The 17,073-nt window shown below is 42.4% G+C and overlaps 1 protein-coding gene across 1 annotated transcript; it reads right to left on the bottom strand.

Moving 5' to 3' along the window:
* Positions 1 to 16,047: 16,047 nt before the first annotated feature.
* On the bottom strand, positions 16,048 to 16,851 carry LOC137150187 (olfactory receptor 14C36-like). The gene has a single exon (XM_067543943.1). It carries the CDS (start codon positions 16,849 to 16,851, stop codon positions 16,048 to 16,050), a length of 804 nt encoding a protein of 267 aa, XP_067400044.1.
* Positions 16,852 to 17,073: the final 222 nt, after the last annotated feature.

Here is a 17,073-nt window from a genome sequence, read left to right as displayed (position 1 = left end):
TACACTCAAATTATTATTGTTATTACTGTTAACATTACACTTTATACTTCTTCTAACTATAAACATATGCATAACATAAAAATAAGGGCAAAAGGTTTCAACTTATCTATCAACATTGTCTAGACTATGTCTCAAGACTGCATAAAACAAAAACTAAATTATAACTGACTCCTCGTTTCTTCTGTTAATCTTTCTCTCTGACCTTGGCAGGGATAAGCACCATAAACATATTGAAAAGGAGCGGGAGGGTGATTTCAACAGAAAGCAGAACACTAAAAACAACAAAATGGAGTAACTGTGGTCAAGCAACCAATTATTTTCTTTCACTGGTTACCAGCTAGACATGGAGCCATTGATCACTAGTCGTTGAGCTCTATGCCCTAGCCAGTTCTCTATCCATTTTATAGTCCATTCATCCAACCCATACTTCTTTAACTTGCTGATAAGAATACTGTGAGAGACAGTATCAAAAGTTTTGCTAAAGTCAAGGTATATCACATCCACCATCTTCCCTACATCTACAGTGCCAGTCACCTCATCAGAGAAAGCAATCAGGTTGGTCAGGCATGACTTTCCCTTGGTGAATCCGTGTTGACTGTTCCTTATCATCTTCAGGTGGATAGGAAGCTCCTTCTCCCTTTAAAGCCCTGCAAATTTTTGAAATTCCTTTTCCTGGTTGTCCGACACGGCCTGCCACCTAGCAGCTCCCCATTGTTGAGTCTAATTACCCAGTTGTCTACGTCAGCTACACTCTCTTGACATGATCCTGCTAGGCACATAAATACCTTTAAAAATCTGGCCACTTTGAGCCTCCTAAGTTCCTAAGTCACTTTTGAAAATAAGGCTTCGGTTCTTAAACCATGTAAGTTATTTTGAGAATTTTCCCCAATGACAGTAAGTGGAGAAGACTCCGTATGTGTATGTGTAGCTTATAGCGGTTCTCTGAGAGAAATACATTACAGCAACAAAAGCGCTTCTATGTCTTTATAACCATGTTTACACTGGGATTTTTACCGGTATCGAAATGTCTCAAAATATCATACTTCAGAACTGGCATTGCTAGATGGCAAAAGTTTCTAGAGTAGATCTGACTTAGGTGTTTTTTTGCAAGCTTACATTATAAGTACAGTTCTGATTCTTCGAGTGTGTCTGCTCGTCAGGAACGTTGCACACACATTTTTTTTTTTAGTGCATCTTATTATGAGTGAGTTCCTGAGTGTAACTCAACCTGCATGTGAGTGTTTTCTTTCTGGGCTGTGGTTGAGAATGTTTATTTGAGTTTCTATTTCCTACTGTGAGTTACTGTGTGTTCACTTGTGAATGTACAGTATCCTGTCTTTGTTACTGAAACAACCAAAAATCAAACAACCAAACAAGCTCATTCACCCCAGGATTAGTACTCGCATCTTCTTTGTTCAGATCTCCTTCTCTGAAAGCCACTAGGGGTGATGGACAACCAACACATTAACATTTAAAAAAAGATCTCTTTCCTCCCCCCACCCACCATATCGAAATATTAGATAATTATTGAGTTACAGAAGGGTAATCATGTTAGTCTGTTTTTAGCAAAACAGTGAAAGTCGTGTGGCATCTTAAAGACTAACAAATGTATTTGGGCATAAGCTTTCATGGGCAGAAACCCACTTCATCAGATGCATGCATCCATGCAACAAACCCCGTTGCCTACTCTGCCCACATATCTATTCAAGTGACACCATCACAGGTCCTAATCACACCAGACACAATTCGTTGGCAGAATTATTTATTTATTCATTCATTTATTTTTGGTAAAGAATCTCAACTACCTGTAAAAATCTCAGGGTAAAGGACGGACACATGTGGCTGTGGGCAATGGGAGAGGATGGTTTGTGGGGAAATTCTGGCTCTGGACTATGGGGAAATGTGTTGAATACCCCCCATGTAATAAACAACCTCTGCGGTGCACAGGTAACTCACATCTTCTCCCCCTATTGGGTTTTCCAGGGTGAATAAGGAACTTAAGGGTCTATTTCCCATTTCTTTTCACTGACAGTGTGTTGCCCAATACCCATAAAGTACTTTGACATTCACAGGCTCTGTGCCTCAATTCCCCTTCCAGAAATGGGGATAATATTACAATTTCCCTATTTTGCAGGCTCCAATTGGATATGGAGAGCCATTTATTGGACACTATTGAAATACCAGAGTTCCCAGCATTATTGCTCCATTTTTCAGTTTATTAGTATTCTCATTTCTCAGAGAAATAAGCCTTAATATTTTTGCAGATAATATTCACGCTAAAGAATTCTACTACCTCTACTGGAAATATAATGATAGTAGATTTGTGTTGTGTAGGAATAAAAATGTTAAAGAAAGAAAGAAAGAAAGAAAGAAAGAAAGAAAGAAAGAAAGAAAGAAAGAAAGAAAGAAAAAGAAAAATTAAATATGTAGTAAAAAACCTGTTTTTCATGGGCTTATTTCCAGCACTTTCACTTCCAGGGTGCATACGTCTATGTATTAACATGGCTACGTGTTTACCCTCATTAGAATCTTGGACACTGTACGAAGAACAAACAAAACAGTGTAGACATGTCTCTATATAACAAGGAGTGATTTCTCAATTGCCATCATAGCCCAGCCTACTATAGCACCGATTTTGAGTGTCTGTGTGTGTGACGCAAAGGATTTATTATGAAATTTTATTGAATTTATTCATGTCTCTGTCTCTCTGATGAAGAGGAAATCCTTCCCGTAACATTTCTTGAAGCATCATCTGAAACTTTTTCTCCATCAGTAATTGGAATAAAGAATCAATTTGTGTACATGTTTTGTGTGTGTGGGTGTGTGTGTGTGTGTGTGTGTGCGTGTGTTGAGACTCGGGAATCTTGGGTTCTTCTCCAGGTTCTGAAGGGTAGTGCCATCTAGTGGTCACAAACACTTCTACCACATTCCTTCAGCCTGTCCTTGTCCCAGTCTGTTTCCATCCCCTCAGGCTCCTCATCCCAGTTCCAGGCTCCTTACCCAGCTTATCCCAGTTTCCCCTTCTGGGCTTCCCATCCACGTCCCAGCCTCGCTTTCCACCCAACTCCTTGTCCCATTAACCTTTTTGAAGCCAGTACCAATATACCCACTGCTCCAGCTCCTCCTCTGATTTGTCTTCCCCACTCCCACACCAGGGGGAGCACTGACAGACATATTACCTGAGCACCTCATAATGTAGCTTGATATTGGCTGAGAAATGGATTATCCCCATTTTACAGATAAGAAAACGGAGGCACAAATGGTAAAATTTTCAAAAGTAATAGCAGCCAGATTTTCAAAGGTACTTCGATATCTAAACATGTAGCTGTAATCAAGGGCCAGATTATTAAAAGTATTTAGGTGCCTAGTCTGGCTGCAAGGGAATTTTGAAAATCACACTACACACCTATCTGTATGTTTAGGCTCTGAAATATCTTTAAAAATCTGGTCCCACGTCACTTCCATGTCTAAGTGCCACTGGCCTAAGTGACCTAGGCACTTCTAAAAATTTCACCCTAAGGGACAGATTTTCAAAGGTATTTATGTGTCTAATGATGCAGCTAGGAACTGAGGGGTAGATTTTTAAAGGAATATAGCTGCGTAGTGGATTTTCAGAAGTTTTAGGCACCTAGGTGCTTTTGAAAATCCTACTAAGTGCCTGAGTGCCTTTACAAAGCTGGGCATTAGGCACTTCTGAAAATCTCACCCTCTGACACTCAGCTCACCTTCATCTCAGCCTATCTGCATTTTCTGAGCGCTTTCCACACAACTCTTTTCACATCTTTTTTTTTTCAGGCTGTGGATGATGATTTTTAACATGTGGTACTGGATGGACACTACCCAGAGTGAGAGAACAGCTAGGGGCAATTCATACGTAGCTCACATATCTAGTCCCACAGCTCAAACCAACCATAATGAGGTGGGACGTGCATGTGGAAAAGTTTTGCGTCTTTTCTCAATGGAACATAGCCTTAGGATGGCAGAGATGATGAACATGTAGAACAGGTTTGGCAGAAGGAACAGTAACCCTAAATCATAATGAAGGCAAACAGTCAACAATGTGCCCTTGTTGCCAAGAAGGCTAATGGTATATTGGGCTACGCTAGTAGGAGCATTGCCAGCAGATGGAGGGAAGTGATTATCCCCTCTATTCATCACTGGTGAGGTCACATTTGGAGGACTATGTCCAGTTTTGGGCCCCCCACTACAAAAAGAATGTGGATAAATTGGAGGGAGTCCAGCGGAGGGCAACAAAATGATTAGGGGGCTGGAGCACAAGACTTATGAGGAGAGGCTGAGGGAACTGGGCTTGTTTAATCTGCAGAAGAGAAGAGTGAGGGGGGATTTGATAGTAGCCTTCATCTACCTGAAGTGGGGTTCCAGGGAGAATGGAGCTAGGCTCTTCTCAGTGGTGGAAGATGACAGAAATAGGAGCAATGGTCTCAAGTTGCAGTGGGGGAGGTCTAGGTTGGATGTTAGGAAAATCTTTTTAACTATGAAGGTGTTGAAGCACTGGAATGGGTTACCTAGGGAGGTGATGGGATCTCATTAAAGAGGTTTTTAAGGCCCAGCTTGGCAAAGTCCTGGCTGGGATGATTTAGTTTAGACTGCATCTAAATAACTATGCTTCAAGCCAGTCACACAACAGATCATCCACAGCTCAAAGGAAAGAATTTCATTAGCTTCTGTGGGAATTGAATCAGGTCATAACTAGACAAAGCAGTAGATTGTACCTAGGCATGCAGCTGGAATACTGTGTCCATTAATAGTATTCACAGTTCAAAAAGAACGTTGATAAATTGGAGACAGCTCATGGGATTCATTAAAGGATGGAACACATGCCTTCTAGGGACAGACTCAAGGAGCTCAGTGTATTTAGTTTAAGAAAGGGAAGGTTAAGGGGTGACTAGATTACAGTGTATAAGTATGTACATGGAGAACATATGCTTCATAATGGGCAATTCCATCTAGTGGAAAAAAGTGTAACACGATCCAATGGCTGGATTGGTTCAGGTTGGTCCCTGGAGCAAGGGGCCGGGGTGGGGAAATCGAGCCACAATGGGGTGGAGTGGGGGGTTGGTATCTGGGGCAAGAGGCTGGGGTGGGGAAATCGAGGCACAATGGGGGAGCAGATTGGTCCCCAGAGCAGTACATCGCAGATCTGTCAAGGGAGGCAGGGCTGGAATTCAAGGCCACTGGCAGAGCTGTGTGTGTGAGATCCCAGCGATGACTTAGCAGGGAGGCTGCAGGTCAGGATTGACAGGCACTGGCAGAGCTGTGGGGGTGGGAGCCCAGGGCTAGGATAGCGCAGGGGCTGTGGGTCAGGATTACTGGGCGTTGGCAGAGCAGGGGTGGGAGGCTGGCACAAAAATAGGTTATTGGGGCCTACGGATCAGGATCAGGGGCTATCAAAGCTCTGGGCGGCCCAGAGATGATGTATCAGTGGACTGCAGGTCGGCCCTGTTGATTAATACATGCTGGCTGTCCTCTGTGCACATCACACCAGGAATATGTATTATCCGCACCATAGACACCTTAGTTTGTGTTAAGCATGAATAGAATTAAGTGCAAATATGACAGCAGTTATGCAGCCCAACTTGGCCTATGATTTTTATATCACACTTACGCAAACTATCCTGTAACCCTTTGCATTCATTCAAGTTCTGGCTTGAGCGATTAGGGAAGATGTCAAGATCAGGACGGATGAGTGCTTTGATCACAGTGGTGGATAGGGAGTTACTTTCACAGGCCTGGCCCGAAATGTTCCAAAAGAAGAGGACAAGGTTTGTTTAGTCTGCAAAAGAGAAGAATGAAGGGTATTTGATAGCAGCCTTTAACTACCTGAAAGGGGTTCCAGGGAGGATGGAGCTAGGCTGTTCTCGGTGGTGGCAGATGACAGAACAAGGAGCAACGGTCTCAAGTTGCAGTGGGGGAGGTCTAGATTGGACATTAGGAAAAAGTTTTTCACTAGGAGGGTGGTGAAGCACTGCAATGGGTTACCTAGGGAGGTGGTGGAATCTAACATCCTTAGAAGTTTTTAAGCTGAGGCTTGACAAAGCCCTGGTTGGGATGATATAGCTGAGGTTAGTCCTGCTTTGAGCAGGGGGTTGGACTAGATACCTCCTGAGGTCCCTTCCAACTCTAATATTCTATGATTCTTGAACCTATTTCATGCCGCACCAAAGACTGGTCAAGCCATTGACCACACAGTTTGTGAGCAGGCTCTGGCAGAGGTGGAGGGAGAGGACAGGACAGCAGGTGTCTGCGGGTCGGGGTTGAAGCGCAGCGGCAGAGCTGTGTGTGTTCTGAGTGTTAGCCCAGACATGGGATAGAAGCTGGGGTTACAAGCCAGGATTAATGTGCGTTGGCAGAGCTTTAGGGGGCGTGGAGGAGACCAGGACTGGGATAGCAGGAGGCTGCGGGTTGGCAGAGCTGTGGGGCAGGCTGTGACAGCCAGGGCACTATAGAGGCAGGACTGAGGGCACGTGTGCACACTTGTGAGCCCAGACATTAATAGCATTAGGTGGAGATGGGCTGTGGGTTAGGGCTGAGGGCAGAGCTGGGGATCGCTGGCGGGACAGCAAAGCCTGTCACCATCAGGTGCGTTGGCTGATCTGTCACTGAGGCCTAGAATCCTGGAATTGCCTTTCACTCGCTGTGCCTGGGCCGTGCTGCCTTGGCCAACCGAGTGGGACTCTCCGGTTTGTTTACGTCAGTTTCACAGCATTCCCTCCTCCCCTTGCATTCCCTCACTTGGGGGGCTCTGGTGGAATTTATGAATGGAGGATCACCTTTCACAGCAGCTGGCAGAACTGGCTTGACCCCTTTCCCTTTACACATCTTTATCTAACTTTAATCCATGCTTCTGACTTTCTTTCGTAATCAACCCTGATGGTACTGCCGCTGGGACCTGCTTTTCTCAATAACGTTTCCATCTAACGGCTCTCTCTGGACCCATTAAAACAAGGAGTAACTTTGTTTCTGCCGCTGGTGCTTAATTGCTTGAGAGGTTTGTCGGCTCTCCAGGCAGTGCCTGGATCTCAGCTGAGTGTAACATTTCTCAAAGTGGAGATTAAGGCAAATGAAGTTATAATAATTTCTGTCTCCTCCTGTAAATCTCTATAGAGTCACGGGTGCTGCCTGGCTAATTGGAGAAATTACTTAGTAGATAAGTTGCTAACAGGGATTATTTTAATGAGCACATAATGAAACAAGGATTTTTTTATGTAATGATCAAGCGAGAGTCAATGAAATTAACATGTTTCAAATGAAATTGATCAGTGTTCCTTCTTGTTAGGCGGCTGTCACTCCAGATGTGTGATCAGACCTATAGAAACAGCTGCATACTTAAAGTCAAGTGCTTTACACTCTATGGACAGTCTTCATTGCTACCTCTTTGATCAGCCCCCAGGGAACCAAGATACTTCAAGCCTCTTCTCAGTTCCAATTCCCTCCTGCTTTGACTGTGAAATTAGCTGCAAATGGAGTGAGAAGGAATATATGTCAGTTACCTAAGAGCATGATATATTTTTAAATGAAATTTAATCTCTATGACTGAAATGTCAGCAGCCCCTGCCTACATGAGAACATAAGAACGGCCATATTGAGTCAGACCACAGGTCATCCCGCCCAGGTATCCTGTCTTCTGACAGTGGCCAGTGCCGGATGTATCAGAGAGATTGAACAGAACAGAGCAATTAGGGAGTGATCCATCCCTTGTTGTTCAGTCCAAGCTTCTGGCAGTCAGAAATTTAGGGACACCCAGAGCATGAGGTTGCATCCCTGATCATCTATAGTTTATAGTCATTGATGACCCAATCCTCCATGAACATATCTAATTATTTTTTAAATCTGTTATAGTCTTGGACTTCACAACATCCTCTGGAAAGGAGTTCCACAGGTTGACTGTGCTTTGTATGATGAAGTACTTCTCTCTGTTAGTTTTAAACCTATTGGTTATTAATCCCTGCCTGTCCTGGCTTATAGCCATTCCTGGACTTAGCCTCCATGGACTTATCTAGGTTTTTTTTTTTAGCCCTGTGATAGTCTTGGCCTTCACAACATCCTCTGGCAAGGAGTTCCACAGGTTGACTATGCTTTGGGTGAAGAAGCACTTCCTTTTGTTCGTTTTATACCTGCTGCCTATACATTTCATTGGGCAACCCCTGGTAGTTGTGTTATGCAAAAGGGTAAATAACACTTCCTGATTCACTTTCTCCTCACCATTCATATCCCCCCTTGGTCATTTCTTTTCCAGGCTGAACACTCAGTCCCCATCTTTTTAATCTCTCCTTATATGGAAGTTGTTCCATAACTCTAATCATTTTTGTTGCCCTTCTATGTACCTTTTCCAGTTCTAATGTATCTCTTTTTAAGGTGGGGCAAACAAAACTGCATGCAGTATTCAAGGTGTGGGCATACCATGGATTTACACAGTGGTATTATAATATTTACTTATTATCTGTCCTTTCCCTAATGGTTTTGATAGCTTTTTTGACTACTGTTGCATATTCAGGGGATGTTTTCAGAGGTCCATGATGACCCCAAAGTCTCTTTCTTGAGAGGTAAACATTAATTTAGACCCCATCATTTTCTATGTACAGTTGGGATTATGTTTTCCAATGTGCACTACTTTGCATTTATCAATACTGAATTTTATCTACCATTTTGTTACCAAGTCACCCAGTTTTGTGAGATCCCTTTGTAACTCTTTGCAATCAGCTTTGTATTTGATTATCTTGAGTAGTTTTGTATAATCTGCAAACTTTGCCACCTCCCTTTCTACCCATTTTACCAGATCATTTATGAATATGTTGAACAGCACTGGACCCAGTACAGATCCTGGAGGGACCTTGCTATTTACCTCCCTCCATTGTGAAAATTGACCATTTATTCCTATCCCTTCTTTTCTGTCTTTTAATCAATTACTGATCCAGGAGAGGTCCTTCCCTCTTATCCCACGACTCCCTACTTTGCATAAGAGCCTTTGGTGAGGGATCTTGTCAAAGGCTTTCTGAAAATCCAAGTACTCTCTGTCCACTAGATCAACCTTGTCCACATGCTTGTTGGCCCCCTCAAAAAATTCTAATAGATTGGTGAGGCATGATTTCCCTTTACAAAAGCCATGTTGACTCTTCCCCCAACAAATCCTGTTCATCTATGTGTCTGATAATTCTGTTCTTTACTATAGTTTCAACCAGTTTTCCTGGTAATGAAGTTAGTCTTCCTGGCCTGTAATTGCCGGGATCACCTCTGGAGCCATTTTAAAAAAATTGGTGTCATATTAACTATCCCCCACTGAATCAAAGCTCTGTGTAGGTCAAAAGATTATCTAATTCACCAACAGAAGTTGGTCCAATAAATATATTACCGCACCCTCCTTCTCTTTATCATAACCTGGGACCAATACAGCTACAACAACACAGCAAACCTGCCAACTTAAGATAGATAGATAGATATATAGATAGATAGATAGATAGATAGATTGATGTAACAATTGAATAGGTGGGCAGAGAGATGATTAGACAGATTAATGGTGTGTGGATGACAAGGCAGATTGACAGAGATGTAGATGTTTGCAATGTTATTGCAGCCATGTTGGTCCCAGGATATTCGACGGATAAAGTGGGTGAGATAGTATATTTTATTAGACCCACATCTGTTGGTGAGGGAGACAAGCTTTTGCACTGAGAATCTGAGGTCCGTGTTTTGATAAGGTTACCAGGGCTAAATGGCCCCCCAAATTACAGGAGCCGTTTGAAGGGTGCTTTAAGGCGGTTTGTATATATTCCCTTTTAAGACAGAGTGTGAGACTTGGAAAACACTAACTTAAAAAAAAGTTGTCAAACTTCCTGGAAAAATTTGGCAAACTCAATTAAATTCTTAACCACTTAATAGTCTTTATTTAACAACTTACTAATACAACTACTTGAATTAAACCTTTCTTTTACTGATTCACTTTTTATATGGTTGCAAACGACAAAAATTGATTACAATGATTAGATTTTAGACACAAAACTTATTAATACAACAACTAGTAACTTAAGCAATTTGTTTTACCACAAATCTTGTTCCCTTATTCTATTACAAACTCTCAAGACACATATAAAACTAAAAAAACAACTAACAATTATAAAGCACGTACAAAAAGCAGTTATTCCAACAGTTACAGTCACAATCACTCCTGGAACACAAGTAGAATTGGTATACCTAAACAAACATTGACATTGAGTATTCGCCACATGTAGAAATGAACTCAGTAGAAGCAAAGTTAACAGATGTTTCATGACCTGGTCTTTCTATTTAGAATTCTAATTTTCATCCAAGTGGGACCTCTATCGTATTCACACCTAGGGTATTTTCATCCACAGGACAAGTCCCAACAGGTTATCAGCTCACTCACCTGACTATTCCAAGGTATGTAGGTGATGAGAGCTGGAAAGAGGCAGGACGGCTGATCAGACCCTCTTGCAGGCACGATTCTGGTGTACCCCTTGGGGAGGCTCGGTGGTCCTCACGACAAGGCTCTCTGATTTTTGCTTTGTCTGACAACCCTTTTATCTCCACTCCAGCCTATATGTCCGCCAGACCAATCATGGGTATTCCTACCTCACTGTGTCGGTCCCTCCTTGGGAAGTCCCCAGGCCAGAAGTTTATCCTTGTCAGGTATAACTCACCAAATAAAAGTTGCAGCAACTGCAAACTTCCAAGTTTGGGCCTAGGAACTGCTGAGCTTGCAAGTTACCCCTATTTCAAGTTCAACTGGTTACTTTTGGTCAGGGTTTTTGCTGTCTCTGAGCTCCTCTCCCATGGGGTTTACAACTTGTACCTTTTTGTCCATTCTCGAGGTCAACAACTTCTCCTTATCTCCTACAAAAATAACTAGGAACAATTATAAGAACAGATGGTTACAAAACCTTGAAACACAATTAACAATCTTCAATGATTTTTTTTTTCTGTGTCTCTTTCTCAACATGGACTCGGGGCACACACACAATACAATGATTTTAACCCGTTACGACAGTTACCCAAGTAAGTGTGGCACAGTCAGGCCTACGCAGCCTATCAGTGACGGTGACTGAACTTGGAGCAGAGCACAGGTCATGAAGCCAGCAGCACTCAGCGTCTCTCAGGGATGGGTGCACAAAGCTTGCAATGATTCGAGGCAGCAAAAGGTGGAGCTCTGCACTTGTGCCATTCAATAGAAAGTAAACTGTGTGATTCATGCAAGACTTTTGTAGCCACGTGGTCAATTTCCCATGGACCCTGAATGCTCAGCACTTGGAAAACAGGGTGTTCTCCATCTTTTTGTTATACTTTTGAAAAAACAGCAGGATCTTACTCAGGGGGACAAGGCAACACGCCACGTTTATTGTGAATACAGAAATTCTCTACAACAAAAGCAGTTTCATCTATTTCTAAAATACATTTCTTCTGATACATTCACACACACACACACACACACACACACACACACACACAAATAAAGTTCTACAGAGATGGAGTATAGTTACCAGCCTCAGTTGCTCGTGTTAGTGCACTGAGCAGGTGCCTAAGACATGAGGGAGGGAGCAGGGGTCTGCCAGTACACGCTGATGCTCCTAGAGGATGATTGTAGAACCAAACCCAAAGTCCTCATCTTTCTGTCCCCTTTTTATAGGGGTGAGCTCTTATGCCATTCTATGGGTTTTGCTTTGTCATGGTGCATCTGTATCCTGGTTTGATTATCAATTACCCATATTTTTCAAGCATGACCATTGTTCTTATCTATCACAGTCCATCTTGTTTTTGTCCTTTGAGATGGACCCCAGGGTTATCAGGGTGGGCAGTCTTTGGCCAGCTGGGTCATAAAAGTTGTTATCTTCACTCCCATCTTCTTCCCTTAAACATTTGAGGCTGGCGCTTTTCTCCGTCACTCCCTAGTTTCACATACGCACTTCACTCACTCATCCATTCACATGCTAATTTTTTAACATTCAACTAAAATTTATGGCTGAAAGATTCAGTTGTTCTTCAGAAACAAGAACATTTTTTCTTATTTAAAACATTTTCTACTATAACGGGTAATTTCATTTCACAGTGGGTTTCTTCATGTCAGGACATATGCTGATGTTCATTTTACAACCAACTTTAGAACACATGTACTCAGAAACAATTTCACAACCAGGATCTTTGGTAACTTTACAAACAGAATAATCAATGACAAGAAGGCAGTTTCAAAAACAAAGTTATCAATAGCTAACAGATTCCTATTTCACAAACTGGAAAGCCAGGCTAGAATGCAAGGACACAGAAAAATGGCTGTGGTGGCTTGTCCTATACCAAAAAGGATCTGGCATTTCAATGCCTTTAATAACAGAATCAAATATAACAAAATCAAGCATTGGGTCTACATTTTAAAGTCTGCAAATCCAGCCTGGTTGCCTTTCTGGAAGATGCTTTTGTCAAAAACAAGTTAGTGGGTTCAGGACAGGGGTAACCAGGTAAATTATCCAGCCTGTGCTACGCAAGAGGTCAAGTTAGATGATCTAATGGGTCTTACTGGCTATCAAAAGTATTAATCTACGAGCAAAGCAGGCACAATTAAACATTAAATTAAAATCTTAAGACTTCATAGTAGAAGACAGAACTAGGAGCAACGGTCTCAAGTTGCAGTTGGGGAGGTCTAGGTTGGATATAAGGAAAACGTTTTTCATTCAGAGGGTGATGAAGCACTGGAATGGGTTACCTCAGGAGGAGGTGGAATCTCCATCTTTAGAGGTTTTTAAGTTGCAGCTTAACAAAGCCTGGCTGGGATGATTGAGTTGGGTTGATCCTGCTTCAAGCAGGGGGTTGGACTAGATGACCTCCTGAGGTCCCTTCCAAATCTAATATTCTATGATTCTATGATTTCCAAAAGTGGTTTCTGGCTTTGGGCCTAATTTCCTGAGTTGCTGACCATATAGAAGCCAATGGGAGGTTCAGCTTCTCAGAACTTCCTAAAATAATTCAAGCCCTTTATTTTTTGATGCCCCATTTTTGAGAACTGAGGCCTGGATTTTCAGATTTGCTGAGCATTCTCAGGTTCCAGGGATTTCAGTTGGGGTCATAGGCAAGCCATGGTTTTGGAGAAAAGGCTCAGATTGACTGATGTTAAATTGAGGCTTCCAAAGTTAGTGGATATTTTGCAAAACTGGGCTTGCAAACGCCAATCACCTGCAGAGTACAGCTTTTGTCAGAATTGGACCTTGAGCACAATGTCCTTGTGTTGTTACTTAGGACCCTAGTCCTTTCATCTTTACAATTATCATGTTGGGTTCCATTAGTAGGAGCATTGCCAGCAGATCGAGAGAAGTGACTATTCTCCTCTATTCAGCACTGGTGAGGCCACATCTGGAGTATTGTGTCCAGTTTTGTCCCCCCACCCCCTCACAGGAAGGATGTGGACAAACTGGTGAGAATACAACGAAGGGCAAGAAAAATGATGAGGGGGCTGGAGCACAACACTTATGAGGAGATGCTGAGAGAACTGGGCTTGTTTAGTCTGCACAAGTGAAGAATGAGGGGGGATTTGATAGCGACCTTCAACTACCTAAAGGGGGTTCCAGGGAGGATGGAGCTAGGCTCTTCTCAGTGGTGAAAGATGACAGAACAAGGAGCAATTGTCTCAAGTTGCAGTGGAGGAGGTCTAGGTTGGATATTAGGAAAAAGTTTTTCTTTAGGAGGGTGGTGAAGCACTGGAATGGGTTACCTACGGAGGTGGTGGAATCTCCATCTTTAGAGGCCTTTAAGTTGCGGCTAGACAAAGCCCTGGCTGGGATGATTTAGCTGAGCTTAATTCTGCTTCGAGCAGGGTGTTGGATTAGATGACCTCCTGAGGTCCCTTCCAACCCTAATCTCCTAAGATTCTAAGAGTTTCATAGATATTTGTGCTTCTGTTGAAATGATCACATTAATTCAGCTGGGATTTTAATGGGTTCTTATCTGGTTATTAATCTGCATGGATAGGCATCCTTTTTATCAAGTTACAGCTCAGTACCTAAATACACCAGTGTTGTGTCATTCTTCTTATGGTAGAAAGTCTTTTTGGAAGAGGAAGGTTTTGCAGTGTTTTCTAACTGACTCGAGAAAACGAGACAAAACTCTGATCCAATTTTTGTCATTGGATTTTTCAAATGAAGCTTTTTTAATAAGAAAATGCTGATTTGACAATACTGTAGCTTCTCCTAGAAGCACATCTGTTGTGATTAAACTTCCATTGAGAAGGTGTCTCGGGTTCAGGATGGGATTTTGATCCTACACCAAGGAGCAATTGCCAAGAAGAGTCAATAAGGCAGTGATCAGAGCACTTATCGGGGCTGTTCTAAATGAGACAGAGCTGGAACCTGGGTCTCCCAGAGGCCCCCTGAGTGTCCTACCCATCACTGCATTTGGCCCAATGAATAGGACATTATTTATACAAAGTGGGAGCTGGATAATCAGTTGTAACCAATAAGGCAAGAGAAACAGATCCTGTTAAAATATGTCCAGTCAAAACAGCTCAAAGCTCACACTTCTCTTATCAGGAAGTTCTTGTAAATGAGCTCTGGGGTCAGAAATATTTGCAGCAATTCTTTAATACATAACACCAAATAATTAATATTTTCGAGGAAATCATTGATCTGGACATCAACAATAATGGACAACAAATGAGGCACAATCATTGGCTTTTTTTATTCATAATCTATATTTCTGTCTTTCTGTCTGTCTGTCTTACATGCTCTGCTAATATTTAATGTATACATAAGTTACAGAAATAAGCACAAACATATTTTAAAAATAACAATACTAAGAATAACAACAGCAGCAATAACAGCCGGCATCTGTGATCTAGACACATTTGGAACCCTATGTGAAGGAAAGACCAACGACTAATTACAAATCAACCCTTTGCAGTGAATGACTAAATCCCAGTTGCCCTGGTTACAGGGTTAGCTACATCTCTGTCCCCTCCTTGGGTCTCTCTGAGTTCACCCCTCAGGTCTCAGCCATAAGCCTGCCCCTCTTTTAAGGCAGAATCACCTGATTTTTCCCCCTCTCAAGCAGGGTCTCAGCTGACAACACCCTGTGCAGCAACGTGATTTCTCAACAAAGTTTGATACCGGCAGTTCTTCTCTCAAGGGATGTGAGCAGTAGTAAGTTGAGTGACTGGCAGGCCTTCTCCATACAAAGTGTGATTTATTTACCACAGTAGGAACAAAATTTAACATAAGAGAAAATATTAGATAGCAACGCCAGATCCATCACAGCAATTGTTCGGTAGGATAAAACTTTTGCCTTATTACCACGACTCAAGTTTGTCATTAGGCACTGCAATAGCTTTCTCTTCCAAAATGCCTTTCCACCATGGAAATGAAGATACAGCATAAAAATAATTGTTTGACCAAAAACTCAGCTACCCTGACACCCGCACAAATTTTTTTCCAAGTCTTCATGAATGGGGAAAGCAAAATTTTAAGACTCTCAGAAAACCCCATCAAAGAGATGAGGAGATTGCATCTCAAATAGATGATAAATAATTGATACCCTCATTTAAACAAGCATATTCCACACTCCCAAACTCCTACCCTCAAACAAACCCTGTGGAGCACAGGAACAAATCAACCAACTACTAAACAAAATAACGCACACAAAAAGAAACAATCAAGAAAACACAAAACAAACCACTCATACCTGAAACACAATTTTTATTTCAAAAAAAGAGAAGAGACAGAAACTCATGAAGTTCACTGGGGACTTATCTATGGCTACTGACATGCCGTGCAACGTGGTCAGGTCGTGTGGTGATGGTAGCAGTATAAACCTCTAAAATAAACAGATAGGTGTGTAGGCAGCTTTATGGATAGCTATAGAGATTCTGATCCTGTTTACACTGCTGTAACACTTCACTAACTCTTCTAACTTAATTGGAGTTAGTCTGGATTTTATTACTTCATAAACGTATTTCACACGTTTCAAGGAGACAATTTTGTCATCGGTCGATAAAGAAGCTCAGAATGAAATCACATTCAAGGAGCAAGGACGGACATTCTAATTCTTGGTGAATATCCTCCACACAATCAGTTTCTGTAATGCAGCTTTGATCTCCTTGTTCTGCATGCTATAGATGATGGGATTCATCAACGGAGGCACTACGGTATAGAGAACACCCATCAGCAGATCCAGATTTGATGCTGCGGTGGAGGTGAGATTCAGGTACTCAAAGAAGCTAGTGAAAAGTAACAAAGAGACCACAGTGAGGTGAGGCAGGCAGGTGGAGAAGGCTTTATGCCGGCCATTCTCAGAGGGCATTCCCAGCACTGCTTTGAAGATCTGAACATATGACACAATTATAAAAACAAAGCAGTTTACACCTATAAACACACCAAAGGCAATAAACCCAACTTCACTGAGGTACAAGTCAGAGCAGGTGAGCTTGAGCAGTTGAGGGATTTCGCAGAAGAACTGGTTGATGACATTGGACTGGCAGAAGGGCAACCTGAAGGTGTTTCCGGTGTGCAGTGTAGAGTAGACAATACCACTGATCCAGGCACCGGCTGTCATTTGAATGCAAGCTGTCCTGTTCATCACCCTCTCGTAGTGCAGTGGTTGGCAGATGGTGATGTATCGGTCGTACACCATGATGGTGAGCAAGGCAAAATCAGTTGTGGTGAAGAGGACAAAGAGAAAGACTTGGGTGATGCATCCATGATAAGAAATCAACCTGGTGTTCATGAGGGAATTGACCATGGATTTGGGGAGGGTGACAGAGATGGAACCAAGGTCTAGCATGGACAGATTCATCAGGAAGAAGTACATGGAGGTGTGAAGGTGGCGATCAAGGGCTACGGCCATGACAATGAGAAGGTTCCCTATCAGGGCTGCTAGGTAAATCACTCAGGTTAGTCCTGCTTTGAGCAGGGGGTTGGACTAGATGAGGTTAGTCCTGCTTTGAGCAGGGGGTTGGACTAGATGACCTCCTGAGGTTCCTTCCAAGTCTAATATTCTATGATTCTATGATCACCAGAAACACCACAAAGTGCAAAATCTGTAGCTCCCAAATGTCTGAGAATCCCA

The sequence above is a fragment of the Emydura macquarii genome, unplaced genomic scaffold (genome assembly GCF_026122565.2).
Source record: "Emydura macquarii macquarii isolate MOO-44397 ecotype Brisbane River unplaced genomic scaffold, CSIRO-AGI_Emac_v2 contig_119, whole genome shotgun sequence".
Classification (NCBI taxonomy): domain Eukaryota; kingdom Metazoa; phylum Chordata; order Testudines; family Chelidae; genus Emydura; species Emydura macquarii.
This window is presented reverse-complemented; position numbering and strand designations above follow the sequence as displayed.

Excerpts from the sequence above, each read along its gene's own strand:
- LOC137150187 (XM_067543943.1), bottom strand. The coding sequence starts at position 16,851 with ATGGCCGTAGCCCTTGATCGCCACCTTCACACCTCCATGTACTTCTTC.